Consider the following 12,091-nt stretch of genomic DNA (forward strand, 5'->3'; position numbering starts at 1 on the left):
ATTCTCTCTCTCTCTCTCACACACACACACACACACACACTATGATATATTATATCACCTGGCCTCTCAGTATGTTTTTAACAAAGTAGGGTTGGTCCTGACACTGCTATGAATTGGATGGGGCGTTCAAACATCATAGTGACATCACATTTACTTTACGACACCATTAGTATCTCGGGGAAACCAAAACAAAACATTGAACGCTAATTTATCAACGATGCTGATTTCAAATGCAAGACAAAAGCATCTCTCTCTCTCTCTCTCTCTCTCTCTCTCTCTCTCTCTCTCTCTCTCTCTCTCTCTCTCTCTCTCTCTCTCTCTCTCTCTCTCTCTCTCGCTCGCTCCCCCCACCCCTTATTCCATTTTACTTATTCCGAGATAGATCAAAGGCGTTCAGTGCAATCTATAATTAAATGACTTTTCCCTTGGTCTGGTTAACGATATACGTGTAGGTGTGCCAGTGTGTGTGTGTGTGTGGGGGGGGGGGGGGGGGGTTGTATGTGTGCGTGCGCGCGCGTATGTCCACAAAAGCAGGGGGGGGGGGGGGGGGAGGCATTGGCAGTGGACTGCATTGACACCAGTTGGATACAGACGGTGACAAAAGTGGCACTAAGTCCAGGCGAGATTGAGCTCTTTTTTTTTCAGACCTTAAACTAAACCTATTGCGTTTCAGTTAATGGTCAAAAAGGCATCATAATAATAATAATAATAATAATAATAATAATAATAATAATAATAATAATAATAATAATAATAATAATAATAATAATAATAATAATTCTTTGTGTTTCCCTTTTCTCTATTGCTTCATTCTCGTTCATTTCTTTTGAATTTTTTTTCAGGTTGTTGTCTTTTGTTTGATTTTTAACTTAGTTTGTTACAATCATTAATTTTTATTTTTTTTTTGGTTTAATTTCTTAATTCAGCCGATGACAGAAAAAAAAAACCATTACCAATACATTCATAAGCTTCTCATTGACTCCGCTCTGGCTGCTTCTATCGATACGTTTAGACCGGAGTGCACATATAGGCAGGTCTGACATCCGAACCCACTCATGGGCCTAGTTTAACATAGTTGTAATGTACAATATCTTGCGTCATTTTTTGAGATGTCCATAACAACAATGAGCCCATAAGGAATTGGGTTATCAGACCTGCAAATAAGTGCAGGTCGATTTAGACAAATTATTAAGGTTTGTGACTTGGATGCATTTATAAAACCTATGTGAACTTAGGACAGGTCCCATAATGGGGTTATCACATAACTGGTGATGATGATGAGGATGAATAAGAAACTTGAATTGCCACTTTAATATCTAAGTTTCATGTTTGGGTTTATGCTATCTACAAATATTTCAATATATCGCTGAAGTGTGGTATTGGCTCTATAAAGTTAAAGGGAATGATAACAGTTGATCCAATGTATGAAAAAGAGGTTCAATATAGTCCTGTTGACGACAAAGGCTCCAACATTTGACAAGCCACCCCTGGGGATCAAAGCTGATTACCGGTGTTTTTAAAAAGTGGATACAGAGTTCTGTCACTACTTTGCCACGGAGAAGAAATGTCTTCCTCTAAATACCACTTGTCAAAAAACAAAAAAGAAAAATCAGAAAAGGAAAAAAAAATCAACCAAAAAATAAATAAATAAGATAAAGAAAACCCAATCAATTTCTTAAACATTGTAGTCATACAAACTAGATGACTTAAAATTTATCCCAGCCAAATAGCGATTTTCTATACACTATAGCCACATAAAAGTGGCAACTAATAAACAACTTGTCTTGTCAATTATGATAAAACCTGGATTAATCCTTCCCCGTGGACCATTGCCAATCGTGGCTATAGGGAACTATTGCCATTTAACTAGTGGCTATAGGGAACTATTGCCATTTAACTAGTGGCTATAGGGAACTATTGCCATTTAACTAGTGGCTATAGGGAACTATTGCCATTTAACTAATTTACTTCGTATTATCCAAAATTTTAGCACAGGACGTTGTCCCATTTAACAAATCTAAACTTATAATTGTTATCCACTTTGGTAAATGGCCAGTATCATTTGATACATCTATATGCTTATCGGGCAGAGATATAACGTAAAAATTGCAGGTACAATCACATTTAACGTAAAACACATCTGAGAACAACTATTATGTTGGTGTAAGGTAGAATAGTATTTTTGTGACAAGCGGTCATATATTATGTTCTCTATATGTCACTCAAATCAACAAAAATGAATAAAACAACAGATACAAGTGAAGAAAGATCTGTATTTACTGGTCATAACATGCTACAATTTGTATGTTTTCACGTTACCTCCTTTTTTCTGTTGCTTTTCTCTATTTCTGCGGTTATGTGGCCTTGTGGTATGACACTCGCTTTCGAAACGGAAGGTTCTGGGTTCGAGCCTCGCTCGGCGTATAGTTGAGTTCTTGAAAAGGGCTCTTTACTCACATTCTCTCACCGTACTCAAGTGTAAAATGAGTACCAGGCCGTTAACAGCGTTGTCTCTGTTGGGAAAAAGATTATAATCTCGCCTAACAGGATAAATCGTTTTCCATGTTACTTGTTGCTGTTGGTCAGGGACCCTTTGTAAAGCGCTTTGAGCACGTTTAGTTGATATTGTGCTATATATAAGTTCACGTGTTTTATTTCGAGAATGCTCTACTTTATTTTTCTGACTCAAAATAAAGCTACCGTTTGAAAATTGTTTGGAACTCCTAATGGAAGAGTGCAAGAATACACACACACACACACACACACACACACACATATAAATTATATATATATATATATATATATATATATATATATATATATATATATATATATATATATATGCAACTCATCGTCTCGAAAGAATGTTATGTCATAGTGAGTTAGATGCTAAAAACTGGAGTTATCATCAACCATATGAAACTTATGCTAGACTTTATTATGTTTTACGAGAGTTTCCTAAAGTTAAATGTTTTTGGTCATCATGACTTATTTCATTACCTCTTTTCTTCTTTGCATTGGTGCAAGCGACTAAGGGTGCCGAAACCTGAAATCGTATTTGGACAACTCTTGAAACCTGAAAATACTTTCCTTCATAAAGCGGATTGAGAACCTACTTTTCGTTATATACTTTCCTACGTAGTATATCATGCAGGGGTGTAAATAAAAAGCCTTTAAAAATCTGACTTTCAGAACAACTAATCATGAGAATAAAATCTAATAATTTACTGTAAGAACAAAAAATCTGAAATATTAATTATCAAAGATTTACATCCCTATGCATGTCGTTCACATTGTTCCTATAACGAGAAAAATACGGGTCAGATAAATATTGATATCCGATCCATTAATGATGTGGTGAGCAAACAAATAATTTATGGTGTTCTTATTCCACTTTATCATTTTGTACTCTTGAATTTTATTATACCATTACTTATTTATATGAGAATAAGATGTAATATTGTTGAAGAATCGGTTACCTCCTAGTCTGACGATGAAACCTTAGGAAATATGATTTCGGGTTCGATTGTTTGTGTGTGTGTTTGTTTTGTTTCTTTTTTGGGGGGTTTTCTTTGCGGGGTATTTTTGGTTTAGTTTTTGTTGTTGTTTTGTTGGGTTTCTTTTCTTTTGTTTTCTTTTTTTCTTTTGGGGGGGGGGGGTTTGGGGGGTTTTGGGGTTTTTTGGGGCTTTTTTGTTGTTTTTATTAATGTTGTTGTTGTTTTGTTTTGTTTTGATTTTTCGTAGGTAGTTTTTTAGAGTGGAGTCCGTTAGTCGACAAAACAACGGGCCAGAATGAGTACTATCCAAAGTGTTATAGCTGTTGGTAAAATCATTAGTTCCTCGGGTAAAATGTAACTGTAATACAATTCGTATGCTATATGATAGATGTTTGGATAAGCCCCGCGTTCTAACCCATTTTGATATACTTACGCTTGATAAACATAAATTTTCGTGTATTTTGGCCAGAAATCGTTTGTTTGTTTTTTTTTTTTTCAAATATTGAGTGATTAAACTGATCCCTAAACTTGTCAAAACGTTGAATGTCTAAATTCTTTAAACAAGTCTCTGATTTGAGACTTTTTAAAAAATTTTGAGGATCATTTTAATCAATCGACTTTTAAAGGAAAAGTTGTCTGGACAAATAAAAATAATGTCTTTTGTCAGATTGCGAGCAGATTGCCATTCTTTAAGGACCCACACGACAACCACTTAACTTGGTATATCTCTCTAGTACCCGACTGTGCTGCAGGCAGTGCCAGTCGATGATACTTGGAATGTCACCAGTGTATTGGGTGGCAACCTTGCCATAATATTGATTCTAAGCATAATAATATAGTGGTCAAGATGGGGTTAGGGAGGGGGCAGGGGGCGGAGGGGGTGATTTCCACTAATTGGTGACTTAAGAATTCCGATCTTGAAACAAAGCATGAGTTTTGAGAAATTTACTAGTGACGATGTTATGCTACTGATGCTGCCTACTGAATTGGAACGGAATTTCCCTTTAAGAGCTTTTGTCCAAAAAAAATATGAAAGAGTTTGAGACGCACATATTGAGATATGGACAGCTACCGGTTGACGTCACAATGTTGCTTGTTTTACAGACAGTCAATTGTTACTATATTATCATTCGATGTCAGCTTATATAGAGAGGATGCGTATAACGTTATATTTTCGAGACAGATAGATGAAATAATTTACACTGACTAAAGGTATTTTTAAAAAATTGTTAGTCATTGTCTGGTTATTGTATATTTTTTTCTTTCATCATCTATAAATCAAGATGTCCCTCAACTTTTCAAATATCTTAAACTTCAAACTTCAAAAGCGTCTCAGGTTTTAATGTTTTGAAAAATTGAAATGGGGGGGAGGTGGGTGGGGGGGGGGGGGTCATCTATAAAATGGTACTATATTGAGACCGTTTAGAAGATGTCATCATTTTATTTTTGTTGTTGTATTGTAAAGAAAGATTATAAATTCTGAAGGGGATATAAAGTTAAATGTCAGATCTCTTGAGAATTCTAAAATGAAATTCACTTGTCAACATCTTGTTCATCTCGACATGATTTTTTCTTTACAAGACTGGTCACATATTATGAGGTAGTAAGAAAATTGTTATGTAGGTATCCGGCAAAAGAGTTTTTTTTTTTTTTACAAGCGGTCAGTAAATCTCGTGCTTTTTTGCATTGTTGACCGGTAGAAATATTTACTACCTGAGACCGACGTGTACATATAAGCAGGTCTGACATCAGAACTCACTAATGGACCTAGTTTAACATTGTTGCAATGGACAATATTTTGCGTCATGCTTTGAGATTTCTATTACAACAATGATCCCGTAAGCAATTGGGTTATCAGACCTGCAAATAAGTACACGTCGACTGAGACCAATTTAACCGCAGGGTCAAGTCCGTATAATGTCTATGTCTATCACAAGTGTGTCTCCGTTTCAAAGATGACCATGATAATACGTAATCCTGAGTTGAGAAAAATTATTGGCCGGATCGCGATTATCCGAATGCACGGGATTGGAAAGTCTGACTATTTGTTGTTTTATCAATCGGAAGTGATAAGTATTTGCCTGAACCTCATCTGTTACCAACCGTCTCAAAACGGTATTATATCGGTATGAACGAGAACCAGTAAAATGAACCTTAAGTATAAGTTAATTAAAATGTTGCTGCTTGAAGTTCGAAGAAATAAATAACAATAGAAAATGGAAAGGAAGCTTCAATTTAGTCAACAAAGATAGATAATGTAGACGTTTCGAGTTTACCCTTTATCCAAAAAAAGAACACGATGAATGAAACACTAAAGACGAATGAGTGATGTCAGAATGGCGTTGTTAACCAGACATTGAAAATAATTGCACATCACGTCTAAATCTAGATATTCAACTTTGATTTGATTTGAAATTGATTTTATTGATTAGGATGGATGGTTGTGACTTTTCAAACTGCACAACACTCAATTCCAAAATTTGATTTTATTTAAACTTTAAATTCAGGTTTCTGTTTCGCCTCTCAACATAACATAACATAACATAATATAGTATAGGGCGAAATGGGATAAAGTCCCTTGAATACCCTTAATATTAATAGTAATGCTAAAAATCTATTGGTTGAGAGATTACAATAATGATAAACATGGTAAAGATAATAAACCAACTTAAATTATGTCTCCCTGTATGTGTGATGTACAAACATATATCTTTTACTGTGACATGCAACTCACACACCACATACACACATGTATCCATACATATAGAAAATAACCATAATAAGATAACAATGCATGATATATACATACAAGATTCAAAGACATGTCAACAGCAGTGCAAACAAGTATTGTTCATTATATATAAACCCCCTTCACATAATTCCGTATCTACTAACACCTTGAAATAATCTATAGATTTTGCATTCTTTGTTTCAAATTTCTAATTGCTAGACTAAGACAGTGGATCTCATATTATTGTTTGTATCTGTCAGATATTTACAATCGAAAGTATAACATAAAAGTTTTCTTTCAACATCCTTTGGTAATTAAACTATTTCTAACCCCCCCCCCCTCCCCTCCCCGCCGGCCACATGTCACCCAGATCAGTCACCAACCTACTCATCATTTGAATTTCAAAGAAGACTTACAGAGCTACAGAAGAACACCCCAAAATGGCTTGCGCGGAACAAGTCAACGCTGAGTTGAAACACAAGGCTCAAATATCCTTGGCCCATGCCAAAGATCCCTTGGAGTACATACAAGCCAAGATTCTTGCAAGAGGAGCTGCCAGCTTCAAGACATTCCAGAGGTATGAATTTGGTAGCTATTGTCATTTTAATATTGTAAAAACAAAACAAACAAAACAAAACAGCAGTTTGGTAGCTATTATCAGTTCAATATTGTAAAAACAAAACAAGCAAAAAAAAAAGAAACAGCACTTTGGTAGCTATTGTCATTTCAATAATGTACCCCCCCCCCCCCCCAAAAAAAAAAAAAAAACAAACAAAAAAAACAAACAAACAAAAAGCTGCAATTTGGAGAAGAGTAAATCAATGACCTGTACGCCAATAAAAGTTGCAAATCTCTAGACGGTCTATTTTTTTTTTTTAGCTTTCTGGTGTGTTTTTAAAGTCAGCGCTGGATAAAAACTGCACACCCCAAAACAAATGTTGTAAAATGGCCAGAAAATGTCGATTATTTTCGCTTAATAATGAAAAGAAAAATTGAAAAGCAAAATACCAATAACTTGTTTGAACCAAGAAAAATATATGAAGTTACTTACATACAAACCTAATGATGCAAGATAGCAATTGGAAATCCCATTTGCAAATCAAAACATTATTGGTAAGAATGTCCTCATCAATGTTTTCGTTAGTACAAAAACCCATATTTATACGGTTGAATGCATAGAATGTCAAAATATTATGACATCATAGATTCAAACCTAGTTTCTCTCGTATACCAGTGTTAATCTCTAGTAATCAAACAGGGAGCCCCTAAAGCCAATTGATTTTGTAAATAGGGACTCAGATAGCACTTTATTTAATTTACTATTTCTCTCATCAGACGATTTCTAATCATGGACGACGACGGCTCGTGCAAGCTGAATTATGACGAATTCAAGTATGGCTTGCAGGATATTGGTGTCCACACCAGTGAGCAAAAAATGAGAGAAGCTTTTACTAGGTTTGACAAGGATGGATCTGGCAATATCGATATGACAGAATTTATCACAGCTCTCAGGGTATGTGTAATGTTCTGGCACAGTCCTTTGACCTTTACAAGTTGGATTCCATTTAAGGAGGGGGGGGGGGGGGTAGCCGAGTAGTTAAGTCTGTGACCCGGAAGGTACTGGTTTCGCGCCCTGCTTCAGGCACCTCCGTTTGATTTTATTTTCCTTGGTCAAGATTATTAACCCCCAGTTGGCTCACATTGGACACAATTATAGGTGATCCTGTTGTCATCAAAAGGTTTGTTTGATCGGTTATCAATATTCTTCCATAGATTACCTAGGCGACGGCATCTCATGATGCACGCGGAAGGGGTTAATTATTTTTTTTCATTTAATTCTAACTATACCTACGTCATATTTAAAGTCCTCTATTGCATCGATGTTAATGCTGGTATGATCTGGTGTCAGGTAAAACCTAATCCCATCCGTGAAGGGTTAACAGCTCGAACAGTAAAACATTGATGTTTCGTTGTGCGAATATATTTCATTGCAACCAGATATTATAATACAAATTACATTTTCATATATTGCGTTTTATATTATTACACAGTGTTCTGCATATATGTTACTAAAAGTGTGTATGAAACAGTACCAGACAAAGCAGAGAGAAAAGCTACAAGAAAAAAAGCGGCCAAAAGATCAGCTGCCTCGACGGGAGATCTAACCTCAAACCCCTTTTTGGGGACGATGTTTTTTGGAGGGTTTTGCGGGGGGGGGGGGGGGGGGGGGGGTCTGTTTTTGTTGGGTTTTTTTTTTTTGGCGGGGGGGGGGGGGGGGGGGGGGGGGGGGTTGGTTCTTGTTTTTTAAAATTATTTTTATTGTTGTTGTTTCCCTCTGCTTTGTCATCATTTTGTTCTGATTATAAAAATGTTCTTTCCCTCTTCGTCCCAGCCCAAAATGAACGTCGCAAGAGCAAATCTGGTAAAGGAGTGCTTTATATTGATGGATAAAACAGGTAACATATCGTATTTACCAAAATATGAAGTGCTTAACATTGAATCGTGTGATCTTTAAAAGTCCTTAGTAAGCAATAATAAATTGAATCAAAAATCATAATACCACAAACTGATTCTTATTGTCGATAGTAGCAGATGATATTGTTGATTTTGGCTTCACTTGAAAATATGTGACTCATCGCCACAAAGCAGTATTATATCAAGGTGGCCTTGGTAAACTCGTGGCCTGACACTGAGATCAACTCAACAAATGATGTCAAAACACAAGTCTTCGGCCATAAAAGAAAACAAACCGAGGGTTGTATTCAACAGTACAACAAGTGGGATCACTTGTTTTCTTGACCACTTTTAAAGACAACTCACAAGGCGGATCACAAACCTAAAAATGACCTCAAAATATGGGTCTTAGTGGTCTTAGTATCAGGCTATATATAAGTTAACGATCGCTGAGGCCAGATGCCAAGAGGAATTTTAACGTTAAACTAACCAGACATGTGAAATCGTAGCTTTGTCATGAAAATATTACTCATTCTTCTTAATAAAGGGTAAAGTATTGACCGATGTCTCAGAACTGTGACTATGTATATTCTGTTCTTAGTATCTAAATAAATGAACGAAATTTCCTCTCCTTACATCCAAGACCTAACTTCTCCCTTTATTGCTTAACGTAAGAAAATTTTCAAACAAATTTAACAGCAAATCTTTCTGTATCAATGCCCCCTGTTATGGAATAGCATAAGTTTTTTTTCATACCACCATGAGCACCTTTGATTGGAAGGGTGAACTTTATAAATGCTTCATCATCATCATCATTATTATTATTATTATTATTATTATTATTATTATTATTATTTATTATTATTATTATTATTATTATATTTTTATTATTATTATTATTATTATTATTATTTTATTATTATTATTATTATTATTATTATTATTATTATTATTATTATTATTATTATTATATTATTATATATTATTATTATTATTATTATTATTATTATTATTATTATTATTATTATTATTATTATTATTATTATTATTCATCATCATTATATCATCATCATATCATCATCATATTATTATTATTATTATTATTATTATTATTATTATTATTATTATTATTATTATATTATTATTATTATTCATTCATTATTATTATTATTATTATTATATTATTATTATTATTATTATTATTATTATTATTATTATTATTATTATTATTATTTATTATTATATATTATTATTATTATTATTATTATTATTATTATTATTATTATTATTATTATTATTATTATTATTATTATTATTATTATTATTATTATTATTATTATTATTATTATTATTATTATATTATTATTATATTATTATTATTATTATTATTATTATTATTATTATTATTATTATTATTATTATTATATTATATTATTATTATTATTATGATATATTATTATTATTATTTATATTATTATTATTATTATTATTATTATTATTATTATATTATTATTATTATTATTATGATTATTATTATTATTATTATATTATTATTATTATTATTATTATTATTATTATTATCATTATTATTATTATTATTATTATTATTATTATTATTATTATTATTATTATCATTATTATTATTACTACTATTATTATTATCATCATCATCATCATCATGATCAGCAGCAGCAGCAGCAGCCTTATTATTAATATTATTATTATTATCATTAGTATTATTATTATTATTATTAGTAGTAGTAGTAGTAGTAGTAGTAGTAGTAGTAGTAGTAGTAGTAGTAGAAGTAGTAGTAGTAGAAGTAGTAGTAGTAGTAGTAGTAGTAGTAGTAGTAGTAGTAGTAGTAGTAGTAGTAGTAGTAGTAGTAGTAGTAGTAGTAGTATAAAAAGTAGTAGTAGTAGTAGTAGTAGTAGTAGTAGTAGTAGTAGTAGTATGCACCATCATTATTATTTTATACTTATTATCGTTATCATCATCATCTTCATCACGATCATCATCATCATTCTTAACATTATCAATAGTATCACTGTCAACATCATCATCATCATCCTCATCATCATCATCATCATTATTATCATCATCATCATCATCATCATTGTCATTTTTTTAAAATGTCCCATCCAGGTGATAAAACTATTACAATGGAGGATTTGGTTGGAAGTTACAATGTGAAATGCCATCCCAAGTTCCTGAGCGGAGAATGGACAGAGAAGAGGGTGTATGAGGAGTTTCTTAAAACATTTGAGGCCGAAGGTCATATTGACGGGAAGGTAGGAACACGCCGAACATTGACAAAACCACAAAAAATTTATTTTGACGAGAAAAAACATCATCATCATCCATCGTAGCTTTTACTCTTGAGCACGTTACTAGTTAGCTGTCTCCACGTTTCACGATCTTCTGCGGTGTGCATGAAGTCTGCGTTGCTTTAAAAATCACTTTATTTTAATACGGCATTCTCTGTCTTCCTCTAGCTCTCTTCCGTTCGATTATCCCAGATGTTACCAACTTTTTTATTCCATTTCTTCTACACACATGTCTCAGAAACCGTAAATGCTACTTTCTGATAGTATTCATAATTATTTTTCCTTTTCTCACCTACGATAGTTCATAATAATATTATATTGTTCGATAAAAATTATTCCCAACTTGTCAAAACCCTTAAAACCGAGGAAAGTTTTAAGAATTTTTGAGAAGATGGGGGGGGGGGGGGGGTCATTTTTAATTTATCGATCTAAGAAGTAAACGTTTCTTGGTCAAAGTGGAAATTATGCGTTTTGCCAGCTAATGGCAATATCAGATTTATATGGTCTCCATGGCTGACCTGCACGGCGTCCAGTCCCGTCCCAAAATATCTATAAAAATCAAGCGTAGTTGAATGAAGTTAATCATTGAAAGAATAACAACGATTGCGGAACTATGACTTCGGAAGTGTGTCCTCCCAATACTCCTACTCGACTCTGGTATTAATGCGGATGTGTTGAATATTATTATATGGGGGTAAGTATGAAAAGGGGTCTACACAAGCGACTTACTCTGCATTGAACAATAATTTGCAGTCTGTTGAATAGATCCAAAGAATGGTTTAACATTAAGAAATGCGTTATAAATATGCAGATTTATTTCAATTTGTATTTTGAAAGTGACTAGTTATATGGAGCAATATCACCTAAATGTGTTCAAAAACCTTTGCAAATGGTTCCACTCAACAGCAACATTTAACATGTAAATCGAGACCACTCGACTTGTAAGAAAGCCAACTGACGTTGAGTGTCAGTGACCTGATGGATGACAATAATAGGGTAGTGGCCTTGAGTAAAGCACTTTATAAACATTACCCTAACCGATTCGATAGACTGGCGTTCTATCAAAAGGGTAGCTGACAATTGC

At 33.4% G+C, this 12,091-nt stretch overlaps 1 protein-coding gene across 3 annotated transcripts in view; it reads left to right on the forward strand.

The window, feature by feature from the left end:
- The window catches only part of LOC144976367 (calcyphosin-like protein), a 28,758-nt gene that overhangs the window by 14,638 nt on the left and 2,029 nt on the right, over window positions 1–12,091 (forward strand). For 2 of the 3 annotated variants that reach the window (XM_078920628.1, XM_078920636.1), the window contains exons 2-5: window positions 6,599–6,805; window positions 7,564–7,741; window positions 8,621–8,684; window positions 10,826–10,971. In XM_078920628.1, the coding sequence (XP_078776754.1) occupies window positions 6,669–6,805; window positions 7,564–7,741; window positions 8,621–8,684; window positions 10,826–10,971 (525 nt within the window). In that variant the 5' untranslated portion in view covers window positions 6,599–6,668. The remainder of the gene's footprint in view (window positions 1–6,598; window positions 6,806–7,563; window positions 7,742–8,620; window positions 8,685–10,825; window positions 10,972–12,091) is intronic. The other variant, XM_078920642.1, reaches the window with a different exon arrangement.

Source organism: Berghia stephanieae, chromosome 1 (genome assembly GCF_034508935.2).
Source record: "Berghia stephanieae isolate SIO BIC M18660-M18661 chromosome 1, UCSD_Bste_1.3, whole genome shotgun sequence".
Taxonomy (NCBI): domain Eukaryota; kingdom Metazoa; phylum Mollusca; class Gastropoda; order Nudibranchia; family Aeolidiidae; genus Berghia; species Berghia stephanieae.